Raw genomic sequence first — 20,838 nt, 5'->3', positions numbered from 1 at the left:
AGTCATAAAAGTCGGCAGCTTCATCTATGGAGGAAATAAAAACTCGCGTCGGGAAAATGTCCGCTCACGATCTTCGGCCTTATTCTTCATATCTTTCAATTCTTTTTCTAACCTATGCAAATGTCCGATTATTTCTTTCATCCCCCCACTGATCTCCTCTGGCTCTTTGGGAAGGTTCGTCACCACTTCTGCGGTCTTTGCGTGTACGTACGCAGCAGCAAAGTCCCCCGGTGTCTTCCCTGCTACGAAGGCCTTTATCTCGGGCCGTAACCCGTTGATAAAGAAAGACAAAAGTTCTCTGTCCGTCTTTTGAGCTTTCTCAGCCTTTTCCTTCAATAATGTAGCATACTGTTCAACAGTCTGATTGGGCAGTTGCTTGAGTTGATATAGTTTCTGATCGTACAACCATAAGGGACCACACTTACCGAAGCGATCCATAAAGGCAATCTCTAATGCTGTGTAGTCGTTCTTTACAGCATCAGTCAGGCCCTGGTACCATCGATCTGCTTCACCAGCCAAATACAGACCAGCCCTTTTGTTTTCTTTCAGCTGGCCAACCTCGGAAGTCGGCGAAGGCGTTGTACCGTTGCCACCATCGCCTCACATTCTCGTCTTCCCGGCCTTTGAATATACCAGGAGCCAAACCATCCGACGTATCTCCGCAGGCTTGCTGTATCTTAACAAGTTGGGCGTCGACTGCTCTCTGCCAGTCTTCGCCTGCGAGATCTGCTTGTCCTTCTGCCATTTTTCTGTAAGATCTTCCACTTCTCGTTGTCATAAATCAACCACAAACTTGCTTGGTCTACCCGTTTGTTCTCCACCACTTGTTATAGCGCTGACTTCGATCGTCTTACGAGTAGGATACCAGAGATCGACCAGAGTAGTGGCTTGTGGATGACAAATGGCAATCTTTATTTCTTCGATAAAGATGCTTACAGAAGAGCCACTGATGTTAAAAGGCTACTCTATCAACTTAACACCTAACTATATAACTCCTTAACTTAATTATACATGGAAATGCGATTCAACCCATTACAATAATTCAAGGTAAAACTTAATTGAACAAACAACCATAAAAACAATCAGCGGGTAATGAATTACAAATCTTAATCAGTGAAACTGTTTCATAAGCTACTCTTCCGGAGAACTCTCGTAAATTAATTAGACACTGGCGAAAACAACATATATTATTAGAAACGTCTACCCTTAAACTTTCAACTTGTTCATACAAACATCCGTTTATGCTGACATCATCCTGAGCAAACATCTGCTCAACTAACTTTTGTCGCTTCAACAATTAAGAGTATGCGTGAATTAGATGACACTTATATGCTAAATTACCATCAACTTTGTGTTGTTTGTCACAGTACCCAATTAACACATAACTGTTAGATTTCATGAAGTCAAGTTACGTAAAATTCACAGAGTAGGTTCACTTAAACTGTTACACACTGAACTCTGTACCATACTGAAAGTTTGAACTTCGTACCACACTAAAAGTTTTCTGAGAAACAAATTTCCTTTGTAACACAAGCAATTACCAGAGCTTGTATGACAAAAATAGGGTAGCGTATTTTGCTTTGTTCCAGGCTCAGTTTTCTTACGCTTATGAACTTATCAGTAATCGGATTAGAAATAACTTGATCAACAGGAAAAGATGAAAGCAATCAATTTGCCAGAAAACATCGATAAAGCATGTGAACTTCAGGCAAAGTACTTCAAATGATGAACCATGTCAAGTATTAAAACGAGACTTATAGTAGTAGAAAGCGAAACTGTTAGGATGTTGATATTGATATCTGTTCCCCTCCATTGCAATGACTTGTTATCTCCAATTATCTCCAGAAAAGGCTGTTGCTTACTATCAAATTGTTCGCTACAGCCAGTAGCTGAAAACGAGAAATAGGTTTATAGGAATGATAAGAACATCGACATCGAAATAATAAAAGAAAATGGCTAAGTAAAGACACTTGAAAGACGGGGCTAGAAAGCGTTGCATATACCATCAGGGATGATCAGACAGTCTGTCGATACAATCTAAAATTACGAAGTTTGTAGCCGTTACAATTGTGTCTTCTCTACCTCTTGTAGGGCCTCATTTTAAATCTCTTGAATTGGAGTAAGAAAACTTTTCACAGTCTCAGATTTTCGAGCTTCTGAAAATTTTAGTTTTTCCAATAGAGGTAACACATGGATGGCGGCCATTTTTAATTTCAAATATCGATAAATGTTAGGTGATTTGTTTCTCTAGTACCAGAATTTTCACGGTGACCCCTGCTTTTTATTCTTGATTTGGTGAGAGAAGTGCGGAAAGTTTCATTGAAGAAAGCTTGAACAAAAGTTTAAGTCCTCCACTTTCGAGGCACATAGGCCTACTACCTTGAAGACGGTGAATCCAAGCGTAAGCGTGTCAGTATAAAGAACAACAACAGATTTATCAACATCTAAGCTGTCAGATGGTGACTTCCAATCCGAAAGATAATTTTGAAACGACAGTCAGTGATCTGCGTGGCTCGGACCAGAAAGAACGTTCAACGAGAACGAAAGAAGTAAGTAATTTTTATTTCTTGGTACTGAATTTAGAGGATTGCGAGGTTTCCAAAAACGACAACAGATATTTCAGTGGCGCAGAGGAAAAAAATCCCACAAATACTTATTTTACAAGAGACAATCTACATAGGTGAAGAAATGCTTCAAGAAATAGAAAAGTCATGAAGTCATGATGGTTAATTCGTAATTTATAAGGCTCACAATATTTCGAGCCTCAGGATAACAATGTGACTGATGAAAAATTTGAATAAGAATGTAATTTGTTGTAAGAGCAGTCGGGATGACAAAGGGATCGATACCTTGTTTTCTTAAAAATTGTTGGGGAAATGCCGGCTTTGCAAAGTGTATCCCCCAAACAAATTTAGAGAAAGAATCTGAACTTTTTCACCCCTTCTTCTTTATTGGATAGAAAAATCTGACAACAATGATAATACATTCTAATAGGAGATTTTAACAGCGTTTTGAATGAAGAGCTTGCAGTGATCGGAGGGGATAAAGTGTCATTCGGTCTAATAATGGAAACTAAGCAAAGTATATTTTAGTTGCGGCAGAAGGCAGAGCAACGAGTATGCGATCAATCGATCGAGCAGACGATCGGTCGATCAAGCAGACTACCCAGCCCACGAACGCAGGTGGTTGCGAAAGTCAAGATCACCTTTAATTTGAAATCCCTTGTCAGCAAAGGCTACAAGTCAAACTTGACTGTCCGGAAATATGACAATCAGGTGTAATTCCATCACACACAGTCGACGCAAAGCTGAGTGAACCGGTAAGAATAATGCACAGGCCACTAAGAATAATTTGAATTGTTCCTCGGAATCGCCCTCCTACTTTAGATTATTTGGAACTTTTTAATTTTGAAACAAGGCAACTATGTACTTCCGCATTCCTTATGGAGCCCTTAAGTCTCTTTCAAAATGCTAAGAAATTGTCCTGTCAACACTGTCTGTAGGTCGAAATGCCCTTATTATCGCGAAAAGTTGTAATATCTAGACCCATAATCATTAATTACAATAAAACTAGTGTAAGATTTTGCTTTTTCGTTATGCTAAACAAGTCAGAAGAACAATTACTGTTTTCTCTGACCTTACAAGGTATGTTACAGTGTGATGTTTTCTGTCTGATCTGGTTGATGCTAAAGCTTGAATTAATTTTGAAGATTTTGGGGGATTTTCATGAATAATTCTGTACAATTGACATTATGACGATGCTTTTGAAATTGTGAATTTGAAATCTTTTCCGCAAATTTTATGAAACAATATATCTTTAGGTGGATTAAATACAATACATTTAAGAGTACGTCAAAGAAACTTTCTCTCTGTTGCGAACATTTTGCTAACAATTTGAACTGGAAACTTTAAATCATCAGCAAGATCAATGTACAATGAGTTTCAAAACTAAGTTTCATTAAAACCGAGTCGGACAGAAATTCATCTTTTTGAAGTAATTTTCTTGTGGGCCGGATTTATTTGATGACCTCGAACTCTTTCTAAGGGAGCGTTCAGTTTTTACGGCCTGGGGGGGGGGCGGCAAAATCTTGTCGCCGGTGTTCAAAAAAATATAGACCCCCCCTGCATTTTTTGTGAAAAAAAGATGACCCCCCCTTTGTCAGAAGAAAAAAATTGATGACCCCCCCCTGAAAAATACCAAAACCCATATGTCAAATTTACCCGCATGGTTTGGATTTGAACTCCGGTATGCGGCGCTCTTTATTCGATGCCAGTGCACAAACTTCTCAGCCACATCCATTGAAACGTCTGTTAATTAGGACGACTGTAAGGCAATTTTTAACTTCATTTCCATAGACAACTCATGTCCATGGACAAGGCAGCCATCCGGTTAAGAGGGTCATGGGCCATTACGTAAAGTCAACTTTATTCTAGTGGGCCACCAAAGGTGGCACGCCGGTAAAGAGGGTCGATCATGGCTATTGCATAAAGTAGACTTTACTGGACAGGGCCGCTGAAGGCGCGCGGCCATTGCCATTATTCAGTGCGTGATCCCAGGGGTCCCTCAAAAATGTTTCTAATACAAGCCGCGGCTTCAATTGGGAATAAAGTCAATTTATTGTAGTGGGCCGCCGCAGGCGGCCCGCCGGTAAAGAGGGTCAATCATGGCCATTGCATGAAGTAAACCTAATTGGAGTGGGCCGCCAAAGGCGTCTGCCCGTTAAGAGGGTCATGGGTAATACATAATGTACCAGTATATTTATTGTAGTGGCCGCCGAAGGCGGCCCGCCGGTAAAGAGGGTCGATCATGGCCATGGCATAAAGTGAACTTTATTGTTGGTATTATGTTTTTGAAAATGTGGTGACCCCCCTTTCCTACCAGTGAAAAAGCGATGACCCCCCCTTTGCGGATTCCAAAATTATGATGACCCCCCTGGATTTTGCCGGCCCCCCCCCCCGGCCGTAAAAACTGAACGGTACCTAAAGTGTGTTTACACTCTGCTAGGGCACCTCCAAAAGCAAACTTTCGGTAGTTTTCTCGAGATCATAATGTTTATGTAATTTGCATTGTTTGCCATTGCCGATATTCTCATGACCAAATGATAGGTCTAGACCAAATGACTGCTCCAAAAACATTACACTTTAAACAATTGGTTTCTTTTCTGTGTACTAACATTGGCAGTTTCTCTGTTTTCTCCGTTGATAGTTTTAATATCCTGTGGAATAATCACGGAATAACAAAGTCTGTGTGACGGTCAACATTCGGAAATATTCATGCAACATCATCTCTGCTGCCTGACTTGGGTAACAAGTGATGGAATCGTCCATTACTTCAGGTAGGGATTGTCGCTCACGACTGTTGTTCATGCTGGTCCAGCCAAACCATGAGGACTGGACAGTGCATGATTTCAGCATGATGAGGCTAAGTAAGTCGGTGGTTGCAGTCAAATATCTTTTATTACCGTCCGCCCATCTTAAATCCCGTTGTACAAATAGTATCGACCGAAATAGGTCACCTGACAGGTCACCTGTTAGTAAGCAATTTGTTTTGCGCCAACTGAGGCAATCGGCCTCACACGTTCAGCACGTTCAACTTTGACTGAGTTTGTTGTGTGTAGCTGAAGTCTGTGATTCCAAACGACCATGAATATGATGTAACGATGACCTCTTTAGATGAGTCTCTTTCAGGAAAAATCCTCACAGGTAAGATTTAGTGGCAAGACCGGCTTTGGGAACCTTCGGGGACTTGCACTGTCACAGCGTCAGTGTCCCATGGCCACGTCCAAGGTGATATACTTTAGCATACAGTAGCTCGAGGTTTTGCCTGGAGTTGTTGGTTGGTTGTCTTATATATTTACATATTTTTGGATGTTATCCTCTATAGCCCTGCGTACGACGCTGTGCGTTCCCTGCCTCAAACGGCCTCCCACGTGGTTGGGAGACCGTGTAACGCCGGGGGGGGGGGGGGGGGGGAATAAACAGCATCGCACGCAGGGCTACCTGTACCAATACTGGCGGACAGCCTGATGTCTTGCTGGAGTTTCGTAGACCCGCAACTCCCCTTGAAAATCCGACACAAAAAAAACCTTCAAGGAGAGTTGGGGGGCTACGAAACTGCAGCCACCTGGTGTCTGCATTTCAGTACAAAAATTAACCTCACTGTCCTCAGAGGTACTGTGAACTAACCAACTAACCAATATGATCACTGCACACTTTACTCCCCAGTCACTGGTCCGATAACACCTGAAGAACTGGGAACAACGTACACACATGAACATGTCGTGATGAACTATGAACGTGCTTTCACCGATGTCGATAAAGAACCGGTGACCCAAATAGCCAATGAACCACTGACTTTGCAAAATGCATGGTGGGTCAAACAACACCCGTAAGTAGACACACACACCACTTCCTTCCATCAGTATGGTTATAACATCTTGCTTTGAAGAATGAATTTTTTTTTATTTTATCATTTACTCAGTATTTGCTGTAGGTGGAAAGATGGGCATGACTTTTCACAGTAGGAAGATATTTTTGTGTACAAAATGACTAACCAGGTTATTCAGCAACCCGAAACCATCAGCTACAGTATCACATTAGTTCTTGTGGAAATTTTGCTATATGTTGTCAGTCCGTTGCTTTCCTTTCAGCATGATTGAGACAAAATTGACAAACAAACCATGCTATTAAGGTTAGTACTCACCATATTACATGTAAGCGTTTTAGCCTTACTTGCCCCTGATACTTGGAGACTACAGGAATTTCTTGTTGGCCTCAGAAAGCTTAATGTTTAATATTACTTGGTAAAGTTTCACAAACCTCGTGACCTGATTAGGAAAATGTCAATGCTTACACAATTACAAGAGCTCCATTAATTCTATCACACTGTTACAGCTACAGCAATATGGAAAACTTAAGGCTTTTTGGCCAAGATTGGTTTGAAGCTGTCTTGGAGGACCTAAAATACTTGAAACAAAATGGTGGCAATTCCATAGTTGAGTGTACAACCATAGGCATTTGTCGCAACATCAAGAAACTGAAAGAGATGTCAGAATCATCAGGAATCAACATCATATCAGGAACAGGTGACACATTTTGATAATTACTACCCTTTTAAAGCTCTATAAGCTGTATCTTTAGGCTATTTTTTCAGAACTTTTGTTTTGTGGTTTCCCTATACACTTTCTGCATTGAGTCCGTAAACTGTAATTTAATGTCAAGTATTTAGCATATCAACACAACCTATATGAGTATAATCTAAATTGTTATTGTTGAAAATTGGACTCAAGTCCGGAGTAGAATTCATTTATTAGAGGTTATAAACGGCAAGCGAGGGTATTTGGTTGCGGATATAAGACCTCTGGGCTGAAAATTAGCATATTTGGCGGGAAATAATCACCGAGCGAAGCGAGGTGATTATTTCACCCAAATATGCTAATTTTCACCCCAGAGGTCTTATATCAGCAACCAAATACCCGAGTTTATAACCTCATTATTATATGATGAAGTTAAATACAAGTGGACAATTTCGTTATTTTTAGGGCCGAAGTTGGCACAACAGTTCAGGAGCGCCAAGCGTCATACAAACTCTAAAAAAGAACGTTTCAGAACGCACTCGCGTGCACAGTTGCAGTCATAAACTACGGTTACGCAACGCATCGATATCGCGATTAGACATCGAACTTGAAGAATTTTTTCTTTAAAAAAAAAACGCTCATAAAACTTTAAAAAATTGTGGTGTTGTTACACAGACTCCGCTGCTTACAGAAACTCTTCATATTTTGGTTCGTCAAGCTGCACTAGCCTAAAATTTAACGATCAAAAACAATCTGAAGCCATAGACTTGTTCGACATTACGGCGCGTTGAACTCTCAAGTTGGCGTTCGAAATTTGTGTGAGCTCAAACATGTTACGCGGCGCGCCACTCTCGAACCAGAGTTCTTATCGCGCAACAGCGCAAGCAATTGTGGGAAAGACACGCCGATAAGAACTCTGCGGTGGAGATTGGCGGCACGCAGGTCTTCTTGTAGAGAATATAAACCCCGGCTCCAGCCAATCAGATTGCCGGATTCCAGCCGAACATATTATAATAAACAATAAACAATGATCACTACGCACATACAAGCTGTGTTGACAAAAAGAATACTCAAAATTCCAGCATGACAAACAGATTTGGGTCAGACACGGTAATTGATATACAGAAGCAGAATATTGAAAAACTTGCCACAAGTTACAGCTTATGTCCCTTTAATGTAGAGTGCACCTCGGGGACAGACATTCGGACTCTCAAACTTTTACAATTATTTTCTGATATACCACTTGTGGCGGTTCATTTTAAAGTTCTTGGTGAAAAATAACTTTCACTTTCTCGATGCCTTAGAATAATGGTACACTGCTTTTAGAATAATAACAATGGCACTGCTTTTTGAATGCACTTTACGAAATGGCTTCTGTAACCAAGTCTTTTTTGAAAGTGTCAACAAAAAAGACAGTACAGCAGCATCATCCGGTACTTCAACATGCAAAGTAATGGGATGAGCTGACGCTACACTGCCCATGGGTATAAGTCCCATGGCCTTAAATATTAAACTACCTGTAGCTGTAATTTTGGATGATTTTTTCACTATTTTTTATTTTAACGTCAGCTACAGTTTCTTGTTCTACTCCCAAAAGCATGTTGAGATACACAGTATTCAGCTTGCAAACTCAGCCTGTACATGTGTAGACTGTATTAAGAAGTGAACTCTGATCCAGACTAGAATTCAAATGTGAATAATAACAGTGCATTTTACACATATAGAAGCTGTGTTGACAACCTATTAAAATAGTATATTGTCAACATGGTTTAAAGTGTAGAACAAGAACTTCCAGTTGACGTAAAAAACCAAAATAGTGAAAAAAAGATCAAAAGTTACAGTTACGAAGTGCTTTAAAAATCTCTAGAAAATAAAGTTGCAAGATGGAAATTTTCACAATTTTCATATTTGATTTTGTCTTTTATTTAGGATTTTATTTGCCAGGTGCTGAGTTGCTTTTGGAAGCAGACAAAGAAATCATATTGAGTTTGAACCAGAAAAGTAAGGAAGAAATATCAGCCATGTTGGTTAGAGATATCATGGAAGGTGCTGATGGGACTGATTTAAGGTGTGGTGTGATTGGTGAAGTGGCAAGCTGTCATCCAATGACAGGTCAGATTTTAATTCTACTATTTAAGGTGCTGATGGGATTGATGTAAGGTGTGGTGTGATTGGTGAAGTGGCAAGTTGTAATCCAATGACAGATCAGATTTCAATCCTACCATTGTCTTCGCCACATTTTTGGTTCAATTCTGTTGTGTTTTTGTGGTGAATAAGACTGATGCATAAGGCATGTGGGAATGGGATGATGGGTTTGGCTTGAGCCACTTTCAATTCAGTGGTGGCACTCTAACTGAGGGGTACACTACTACCACAACTTGCAAAACATGGTGACCCACATACAACATTTTTGTGAAACAAAGAAAGACTGTTACAGTACTATACTTGAACACACAATACAATCCACAGGTCTCCACAACAATAGCATAATGCTAAACAGTATGTTTCAACTTGATATAAGGTATATGTCATGTTTTTTCCTTTAAACAAGACAGTATTTAAATAATAATAAGTCCAGGTTACTTGCAGTCGAAATATTCATATGTCTGTGTTATGCTGAGTCAACTGTGGCATTGATGTAAACCTGAGAATGACCACTTTGGAGAGTTTAGGGATAAGTGTTAGGTTTTTCATTTGAATCATGAATAGGCAATGAGTGAAACGTTTTTACAGCTTGAAGCAAGGAGATTGGACTTTCATGTTCAAAGCCCAGAATTGCAACCATTGTAAAAACTGCCATGCATCCCAACAGATACGCTGATTAAAAATACGACCCATGGAAACACATTACTGTGCTAATTGCCTTGTGAAATTCATCAAAATATTAAATGTTCTGGAAGTATATTTTGAGAGGAAGTAACTGCAGTGTGTTAACCACATCAAATTTCTTGGAAAGATTATAGTTTCTCCCCAGACATACTTTCGTCAGAAATGTTGCAGATGTCAAAATTGATCCCTAGTTGTTGATTTAAATTGTCTTCCTTTCCTGTGTCACTCTCCTTCTGTCTTGTATCTGTAGGGCTGTCATCATCTTGTGACAGAATTGTCGTTTTGCTTCAACTAAGAATTTTAGTCTAGACTAGAATTCACTTCTCAACATTAATTAAACCTTTGAGTGCCAAAGTCAAGTTTTTCCAGATTGAGACAATTTGTTTTCTGAAATCTCAAAAACTTTTTGTCTAAAATTGTAGCCAATGAAAAGTTATGTCTGTTTGGTCAAAAACTATAAAACAAATGACAAGAAATTCATAAAAATTGGTAAAATTTTTCCCAGAAATTTTGGCGGGAAAAATTACAGTACTCAAAGAGTTAACATGGCATATTACACACAATGCACAGAGGTTGTAAGGCTAATGGTTCATATTTCAACATTCCTTAGACGGAACAATAAAGAACATGTCTTCTCAAACAAAAATAAATGAAAACATCATCAAAAGTTACAATTTTTGTCCTCCCCTACATTACAGAGGTAGAGAAGAAGGTCATAAAATCTGTGGCATTGGCTCAGAATCAACTTGGATGCCCGGTAATATTTCACCCAGAAGATTTCAAAGAATGCCCATACGACATCATGAGGATTTTCCAGGAAGCTGGGGGGCTTTGTGAGAAAACTGTGATGTCACATCTTGACTGTAAGTTGATTTGCTTTTTATGTGTGAATACCTCTGCAATCCAGAGTTTTTACCATTCTATAGAATTCTAGTTTTGTTTTCCCACATGTTCATTTTATACCTGATGTCAATATTTCACCGTGGAATTATGTGTGGATCTCATGAAATCAATGAGAAACTTTTGACAATTTTTGAGAAGTTTACTTTTCGATGGCAAACTGAATTTTGCGACAACATGGTTTACTCAAATTAAGAAATGGTCACAAGATGCTGGATTCTCAGGATTGTCTCCTGAATTGACACTTTCCTACTTTCCTTTTGATTTTTAAATTTTGCACACTCTGCCCATAAATAGTAAATCAAAGGACGTCACAAGTTGCTTAACATCTGGTATATTCAAATTCGCTTCTACAAGAACAATGTGCAGTTGCCCATGTACAGTTATCAGTGAAAATAAAGATATTTATTTGTTGAGGATTGTTTTTATAGTGATAACAAATTTACCATACCACAGACTTTCTAATTGTGGAAGCTGCTCGGGCTTTTGTTCACAAAATAATTACTTGACTGTTTTCCTTTTTCAGACACTTTCTTCACTCCGGAAGAGTATTTAGAATTTGCAGAGCTGGGAACATACCTGGAGTTGGACTTCTTTGGCCTTGAGATGTCAAATTGGGATTTCAATGATATCGACTTCCTCACTGACGCACAAAGAATTCAGTTGATCAAGAGACTGGCTGAGGAGGGTCTCTCCGACAGAATTGTCATTGCACATGACATCCACACACGCCATAGATTGGTGAGTTGTTTTGTTTGTTTGTTGTAGGAAGATGTATTACTTTCAAAGTGTTTTACTGACTCCTTAAGGATATAGTACTGGTGGTTTTCTGCACAATGATATAGGAACGTTTCACTGTCTTGGTGACATAGATTTCCTGTGTACTCAAAGGCAGATTTTTAAAATTAGCCATTTGCCTTGGGGACAAATATTTGAACTCTCAAAGTTTTTGATATACCACTTGCTGGGTGTTCATTTTGAAGCTTATTAAGTAAATAAAGTTGTTACTGACTTACTTTTGTGACAATCAGGAATTTTATTTCCCCCATGGAGATAAAACAAGGATGGTGGCCATTTTGAATTTCAAATATTGTTAAATATTGGGTACTTTTGTTTCTCTAGTACCAAAATTTGCACGGTACCCCCAATTTTTATTCTTAATTTTGAAAGAGAATGATTGAGAGTTTACTTGAAGAAAATTTGAGCAAAGGTTGAAGTCTTTTAATTTCAAAGTGCGAAAAACCTCAATATAACTTTGTTATATTTCTAGTACTTTTGTTGATTGTGTTGTACCATACATTTCTTGCTCTACCCCGTAAATCATGTAGAAAGGCCCGGTATCTTACTTGTCAACACAGTCCGCATTCGTGAAATATAGAAATAACGGGCCACGGGCTGACCATTAACATTTATTTATGGGCAAGGGCGAGAGGAAGCCAAAATAACGCCGAGCCCATTAATTGTGGCTTTCCTCTCGCCTGCGCCCATAAATAAACGTTATGGTCTGTGCGGGAGTCTGTTATTTCCATTTATTATAAAGTGAAACCCAAAACAGTCAAAATTTACGAAAATTTCCCACACGAATGACAAAGGGGCCCCAGAACTTGTCAGTGAGTAGTCCGTGCACTGTAAAAATTTTGCAAATCCGGAGATTTTTTCCAAAAAATTGTCTAAACTTGGTCCTCAAGTGTTCTATTTTATTTTGTGATTGATTATGATCTTTGCACAAATTACAATTTACGTTTTAGGATGTTACAATATTATTCATATTCACAGGCACATAAACAAACCATATTGTGTATTTGTGGTCGGTCACATGGTTCAGCTCGACCAATTAAAATGCGACAGACAGGGCATGGTAATATAATGGCCAATAATGATTTGGAAACTGAATTCTAGTCTGGACTAGACATCATTTGTTGACAATAATATTGCACATTTTATATATTATTTTTATTTTATTAATACAACACACTGTGTTGGCAAGACTACTACATACTAAGAAAAGGTATCAGTTTCTTATACAGCAAAATTAATGAACCATAACCTGAAGTTTTAGTTTTTGCGCTTTGAAGGGCCAACGATTGGTCTTACCTTCCATTTTTCATTAGTCTATAGAAGCTATTGGGATGGGTATCCGTCCGGAGTCCGTCGTCAGTATGTATGTATGTATGTATGTATGTATGTATGTATGTCCGTTTGTGAGGCGTCCGTCCACTCAAATATCTTGAGAACCGCAGTACTTACTGATTTGATATTTGTTGTGTAGATGAAAAATATGATTTTAAGAAATTGTTTTTTTAATTTTTTGATATTGTTGAAAATATGCAAATTAGTGCCAAAAAGGCGTTTTTGGTAAAAAATCTTTCTTCATAACCGCTGGTCAGACAGCTTTGTTATTTGGTATACAGGTCCCTGGGATAACCCAACTTAGATTTATTCAAATTGTGATGAAATATGCAAATCTGTATTTCTAAGGAATTTTTTTGTCATTTTTGGTCAAAACTTTATTTCATCAACACCGCTCATCTGACAGCTTTGATATTTGGTATACAGGTTCCTACAGATAAACTAAATATGATAAATTGAATATATGATAAAATCTGCAATTTTGTATTTTCGGTGCAATTTTTGCCATTTTTGGTCAAAAAATGTGTTTCTCAAATAGTACTTGTCTGATGCCTTTGATATTTGGTATACAGGTTCCTAGGGGTTGTCTTAGTGTGATATATTGAAATTGGATGAAATCTTCAATTTTTGTATTTTTGGATCAATTTTTGCGATTTTTGGTCAAAATATTTTTTTCTCAAAAGTTACTCATCTGATAGCTTTGATATTTGGTATACAGGTTTCTAGGCTTTATCTTAATGTAATATATTGAAATTATGATGAAATCTTCAATTTTGTATTTTTGCAGCTAATTTTGCCATTTTTGGTCAGGCCATCCTGAAATGAGCTATCAAAGATATCCACCTTCTTCATCAATACATGTGTCACAAAAAGTTATTCTCTACATAACACAGCAGAGCTCTGTCGACTGTTGTGTCGCTTGTTTTTTCAAAACTGCTGGTCAGACAGCTTTAATATTTGGTTTACAGGTCCCTAGGATGACCTTAGTGAGATAATTTCATACAGTCAGGAAATACTTGATTTTGTATCCATGTCTGTAGTAGCGTCAGGGACTTTGGCCCTATGTTTGTATTCGTGATGGTATATTAACCAAAAAAATTACGCAGCTTGCAAAATCTGTGATTTGTGGATGACACTTTTTGACGCATATTTACTGGTTTTTCAGATAGGCCTAGCACCAGGTAGTGAATCCTATTCATATTCAAAGCAGGGATAGCAGGCCATCAACTTACAGTGCTCGTCTTCAATAAAGATGTTATACAAATGGATCTGTTATGTCATTGTCATTATCAGGGAGAGGTGTGAAATACATGCGCAATAAATGATTGCAGAAATAAACAACATGTCCAAGATCCTCTAGGAATGCAATCCTGACAAAGACCATTTCATGGGCCCTGAAATGTTGGTGACAGGAGTGCATGTAATCATATACTAATTGATTGTTTCCTGTTTCCATGGATACAGATGAAGTTTGGTGGTCATGGATACTCTCACATTCTGCTCAATGTCGTTCCAAAGATGTTGAAACGAGGAATTTCCCAGGAGACTATTGACAAGATTCTGATAGACAATCCAAGACGGTGGTTGACTTTCAAGTAAGACAACTTGGCTACCAACAATGCGACAGTACAGATTGGTAGGATCGATGAAGCTGATGAAAATTCAGGGTTGTGACTAGGCTTATGTGCAGCACTTTGGAAGCTGTTTTCCAATTGGGTGGCTTAATCTTACGATTATAATTGAATAATGCAAATAGACTCCATAAGTTGCTGTGAATAGTGACAATCGACCAATTAGATACTTATAACCTTCGGAGTACAATGCACATCAGCCATTGTGACTCAGTACTGTCAAGGATAAGTGGGAACTTTTTTCTTTTAGTCAGTCCATCATCCAACAGGCGTTAGCCCAATTACAGGATGAGGTACGCATAACCCACTAACCCCCAATGGAGCAATGAGGAGTAAAGTGCCTTGCTCAAGGGCACAACACCGTGCTAGAGTCTTGAACTCACCGTCCTCCAACAGTGAGTCCATTACTCTGGACCTACCGGGTCTTGAACCGGGTCTCGAACCCACCATCCTCTGATAGTGAGTCCGTTGCCCTAACCACTGGTCCACGGTGCCTCCTGGAAACTGCTGCTTGCGAGTTGTACAATGGCGCCCTCTATGTCAAGAGGAGCTATCCCTTACAGGAGCAACATGACTACCTGTTAATGTACTGATTTTAACCAACAATCTATTCAAAGTCCATTTAACAAATTGTGGAAGAATGATCCTACAATGTGAAAAAAATAAAACATTCTATCATTGGCATTGTTTTGTAGGTAAAAGTATATAATTTCTTTCCAGTTTTATGACTGAAACATTATTTTAAAATTCCATGAAGACTAAAAATAAAGTAGGACTCTTTTGCTGCCCATGGTTGGCCTTGCTTCAGCTGGTACATGTCCCCTCAAAATGAAGCTCAAGATACCCAGCTACTGTAGTAGGCCAGTGTAGCTAGCAAAGCTAGGTTGTTTGGGGAACATGGGTATTTGGCAGAGATTTATAGGAGCTGCATGGCAAACAAGGGGCTGAGAGAGCCCACAAAGAAGCCCACATGACTTTGTATGTGTCAATGGCCTATGTAATTACAAGATGCTCGGGGACCAAAACAAGGTGATATCAATGCATACCTTTTTATTCATAACACTGTACATGTATCTGAATAGTACAATTTTACTCTTTATGAAACCAATTTAAACTTACCACTGGTTTACTGGCATCCAGTTAACCTACTTTCGTTATCAATACAAGCCTAACCCTAACCCAACATTCATTGTACTTGAATGAAAAAGATAAAAGATGCTGAATTTTAGAGCTAGTAATAAAACTTGGTGAAAACTTGTGATCAAAAATGTGCAAAACAACTCAAACAAAAAGAATAAACACAATGTTGTTAACCGTACTTAACTTTTTTCCGACCAGTTTTCCTGTTTATTACAGATAAACCCATGACATGCAAATTTTGCACAAACAGTATACTTTTCTGTGATTACTGGGTTTTTTATGAATTTGCAGAATGAAAATGTGATACATCCACACTATTGCATACTGGTCTACTGAGGGCGCTGTTCAGTCGGCCTGTCTGTCCTAGCTTCCTTCTCAATCCCAGCTGTTCAACTCAATACAGTAACCCATATAGATAGTGGAGTGGATGAGTTAATTACCATGTATTATATCACTTTGAAATATAGTACTGAAAAATCACCAACAACTCAATTTTTCATAAAATGATGAAATAAATGTGACAAAAATCTGCCAAAGAATGCACTTTTACATTTTGTCCCAAACACAAACTTTGTGGCACTTTTTTGATTCCTCTCTCAAGTAATGTCTTTTTAGTCCCCACGGACACCGTCCGGGGGGACTTATAGGTTTGGTCATGTCCGTGCGTGTGTGCGTGCGTGCGTCCGTGCGTGCGTGCGTCCGTGCGTGCGTGTGTGCGTCCGTCCGTCCGTCCGTTCACGCAGATATCTCAGAGATGCCTGAAGCGATTTCATTCAAACTTGGTACAAGGATTACTTCATATGTCATACAGATGCACGTCGATTCGTTTTGTGATACGATCCAATATGGCTGCCAGGCGGCCATTTTATTACGATTTTTTCATGTACAGAGCCATAATTCAGGCATGTTTCAACTGATTTTATTCAAAGTTGGTACAAGGACATTGACTAATGTCATAGATATGCACATCGATTCTTTTTGTGATACATTCCAATATGGCCGCCAGGCGGCCATTTTGTTACGATTGTTTCATGTACAGAGCCATAACTCAGGCATATCTCAACCAATTTCATTCAAAATTGGTACAAGGACATTGACCAATGTCATAGCTATACACATCAATTTGTTTTGTGATACGATCCAATATGGCCGCCGTGCGGCCATTTTGTTATGATTTTTTCATGTACAGAGCCATAACTCAGGCATATCTCAACCAATTTTATTCAAACTTGGTACAAGGACATTGACCTATGTCATACATATGCACGTCAATTTGTTTTGTGATACGATCCAATATGGCCGCCAGGCGGCCATTTTATTACGATTTTTATGTACAGAGCCATAACTCAGGCATGTTTGTACAGATTTTATTCAAAGTTGGTACAAGGACATTGACCTATGTCATACATATGCACGTCAATTTGTTTTGTGATACGATCCAATATGGCCGCCAGGCGGCCATTTTATTACGATTTTTTATGTACAGAGCCATAACTCAGGCATGTTTGTACAGATTTTATTCAAAGTTGGTACAAGGACATTGACCAATGTCATAGCTATACACATCAATTTTTTTGTGATACGATCCAATATGGCCACCGTGCGGCCATTTTGTTACGATTTTTCATGTACAGAGCCATAACTCAGGCATATCTCAACCAATTTTATTCAAACTTGGTACAAGGACATTGACCAATGTCATAGCTATGCACATCAATTTGTTTTGTGATTCGATCCAATATGGCCACCATGTGGCCATTTTATTACGATTTTTTCATCTCCTGAACTACAACTCAGACATGTATCAAGCGAATTTATTCAAAAGTATTTTTATCACAGACCTAATGAAGAGGACTCTATCCTCTCTGAGGACCTGTAATCAAAGCACCCATTAACAAGTGGGGACTGTGTCATCAACGATGACTTGTTTTTTTCATAATTTAGTACTGAGCATGCTTTGGTGATTTGAGAAAAAAATCATCAGAAATTTACTTTTTTATCAAATGATCCAGAACATGGACATATAAATCCTGAAGATAACATTGCTGAGTGATTGACAAAGCATTTGGGGACAAAATGGAGGCAAAAGGAATTAGAAAATTATATGGAAAAAACACTGACTAGCAGTTTAGTCATATTGACATGATGGAGGCATTTCTTTGAAAGAGCATGGTTCGAAGGCATGGTGATATAGGATACCATATTAAATGTGTTTCAAAGACTATTGGGGTTTTCTCTTTACACAAAGCTACATCTGACATTGGTCACATTTTCAGGGGTAATTTTAACATGCCTTCTTATAATCAGAAATTCAGCTTGTCATGTTGAAATACAATGTGTTTTTGTCTCTCAGGTGGTTCTCTAGATTGATTATGTAGATAAAGTTTGGTCATGTGATTAAGATGGCTGCCTCAGGTCTCTGTAAACCTGGTATCTGGGATTGTATCTTATGAATGGATGACGTGTATGTAGTTTTACGCTAAATTAAAATACATGTGCAGATGACATGGGATTATGATGCACTGCTAGATGTGTGCAATTTATCAACTGAATAAACCAGATATGTCTCACCAAATGCTCAAAAAATCCGACTAGTTGCAATATTGTCTTTGATATTGACTATTTGAAGTCAGTGATGGTGGCCATGTGCTAGACTTTTTTTTTAACAGTGTCGATCGACCATTTTCACAGAGTCATGCAATTTTCATCTTTTCTCGTAAACACAATGGGGAATGTATTTTCCTGATACTCAAGCTACAATGTGTCAAAATTTGAGGACAGCTAAGAGTTTTCAAAATTCCATGTTATCCTTTCACGTGGAAAGCGATGCAATTTTCTACCTTTTCAAAACTAAAACTATGCACCCTTCGTAAGGCCAGAGTAATGAAATTCTTTGTTTTACACCCACTCGAAATTTTATAGGGTAAAAAACACAAAAATTATACACGTGCAGGTTTTATATTTGATTGCGTCCATGTAATATGAGTGTCCATTCAAGAATTAAGTTTTTTCACCTCCAAAATTTACACTGCAATTTGCAAGCATACACAGGTGTTTAACCCTTTGAACCCGGCTCGGACATAAATGTCCGATGACATCATAGAGTACCAGGGGGTCAGGGTGCAAAGGGTTAAGTACAGTTTATTGAAAATACACAGTGTCTTTTATGAAACCTCTGAACACCAACATATGCCTGGACACACCACAAAGAATTATTACTCTGGCCGTCTATTACATAGCGACTATTGTAAACTGTTCAACTCTGTGGCCTGACCACATCAACTATAGATTATTGATGTTTAACAGGACCTGTAGGCAGAGAACAATTTACAGCTCAAGTTACTGATTTTTTTCAGATGTATTGAGGAACACAAATGAAAATAAAACATGGAAAAATCAGGAACTGTAATTTCATCACTGCACACACATTTCATGATATACAACTCTTCATAACTGCTTCCCTTTTTTCTGGTTTGTTTTTGACAATCATTGATTTATTTATCTTCTGAACTAAAACAGAATACCAAAAAATCAGCAACTTTTTTCAACAATGATGCATTTATGTCTCTTTTATGATAAAAATCTTCACAGTATTCAATGTGGAAGGCTTACATTACTGGATAGGAAAGAAATCGCTGAGTACATCTATTGCTCACTGAGGGCGCTATTCACATACTGAAGATCAGCCGAGTACTACAAGCACACAGTATGCATAATTCTATCACGATTATACACAATCTATATTGCCTTGTCATGATCTGTCATTATGCTAGGACAATGTCTCTGTCTTTGAAAATATCACAACATAGATATGACACACGACTTTGTTCTGAGCATGTCAAAAAAAGCAATAACAACTGGCAGCAGATTTTCTTTTTTCAAGTACAAGTGGTGTTTTAGCTTACCGTTTCAATAATTAAGAATGGGGAAAAAATGAAACAAATCTAGTATGATCAGGCATTTTAGTACCTGTGTTCATCTAATGTACATGTAAACTGTGCATGAACTTGCGATACCAAAAATTATTGAAGATATCCCACCGAGAATGTAGTGATTCTGGCTAATTAACATTCTCATCAACGTCGCTTTACATTCAATACTTGGCAGGCAAGGTGGATATGACCTTTGACCAGTTTGTTTGCGTACAAAATGCTGGGTGCAGTGCAGTTACAAACACTACCCATGGTATTCAACACGGTGATACATCAAAACATTATTGAAACTTTTGAAAAATATTTGGTCAAGGCCCATGTTTGTATGCCTGAATGCCTCCGCTCTGTTCAAAATGTGGCCCAAAATTTGCCCATGGCCCAGGTTATCATAAAAATATCAAGAAAAGTTTCGAAAGTTTACATGTAAAGAGTCTTAAATTTGTGAAGTTGTTATATTTCAGATACAACTGATCAGTTCTCATCACAGAACAGACGATCACAAGCATGACCGTACCATACACTTCCCTTTGCTTCCGGTTGTATATGAATGATGAAACAAAGGGTTTATTGCCAGGAACATTAATTACTTTTCTGCCTTGGTGAATTTATGGTCCATCAATAAACCTGGTACCATGTTGTGATTCCACTCAACATATTATGGCATAGTTTTATTGCATGGACAGGGCTTGTTCCATGATTGATAGTCATATAAAAGTACTTCTGGGAGGGTCTCTACGTTTCGTTTCCCCAAAAATAGTTTCCGGCCTAGACACCAGACTTGCCTGGTCTGCCAACGATATGCTGCGGTCCATACTACATTTAGTTCATGCACAGGTAAATCTGAAAACACACACACAGAAAAAACGTCCAAGCAGATAGAGTGTTTTGTAAACCCCTGACGCCCCCTACAACTGAAATGGTATAATCCACAGCAAAAGTGCAAATGGATTGAATCCAGAACATCTTCAAGATGGAATGGGGGGAGGAGGAGGAGGGGAGGTTCAAATTTTGCAGCAAAATGTCCTGCATTGAGTTACATTACACCTAACACCAGTGCATTACAATTCGGAGCACCAACATCAGTATTACCATTGGGACCAGAGTTATGAAAGAACCCAGTCACTTAAAAAAAAAACTTTCACAGGGTGTATGTACATACTTAAAAATGGACAAAAAGTCAAGCTCTTGTTATAACATCATC

The 20,838-nt window shown here is 38.5% G+C and overlaps 1 protein-coding gene across 1 annotated transcript; it reads left to right on the top strand.

Annotated features, from left to right (window-relative positions):
• The first annotated feature begins 5,529 nt into the window (after positions 1–5,529).
• On the top strand, positions 5,530–19,104 carry LOC139133415 (N-acetyltaurine hydrolase-like). The gene is made up of 7 exons (XM_070700000.1): positions 5,530–5,702; positions 6,225–6,387; positions 6,894–7,084; positions 9,005–9,187; positions 10,603–10,767; positions 11,331–11,545; positions 14,399–19,104. Exons 1-7 carry the CDS (start codon positions 5,660–5,662, stop codon positions 14,531–14,533), a joined length of 1,095 nt encoding a protein of 364 aa, XP_070556101.1. The 5' UTR covers positions 5,530–5,659; the 3' UTR covers positions 14,534–19,104.
• The last annotated feature ends 1,734 nt before the right edge of the window (positions 19,105–20,838 follow it).

Source organism: Ptychodera flava, chromosome 5, assembly GCF_041260155.1.
Source record: "Ptychodera flava strain L36383 chromosome 5, AS_Pfla_20210202, whole genome shotgun sequence".
In the NCBI taxonomy this organism is placed as follows: Eukaryota; Metazoa; Hemichordata; class Enteropneusta; family Ptychoderidae; genus Ptychodera; species Ptychodera flava.
This window is presented reverse-complemented; position numbering and strand designations above follow the sequence as displayed.

Excerpts from the sequence above, each read along its gene's own strand:
- LOC139133415 (XM_070700000.1), top strand. The coding sequence starts at position 5,660 with ATGACCTCTTTAGATGAGTCTCTTTCAGGAAAAATCCTCACAG. Across the intron at positions 5,703-6,224 it reads TTCAGGAAAAATCCTCACAG|TCACTGGTCCGATAACACCT; the intron begins GTAAGATTTAGT and ends TTTACTCCCCAG. Across the intron at positions 7,085-9,004 it reads CAACATCATATCAGGAACAG|GATTTTATTTGCCAGGTGCT; the intron begins GTGACACATTTT and ends TCTTTTATTTAG.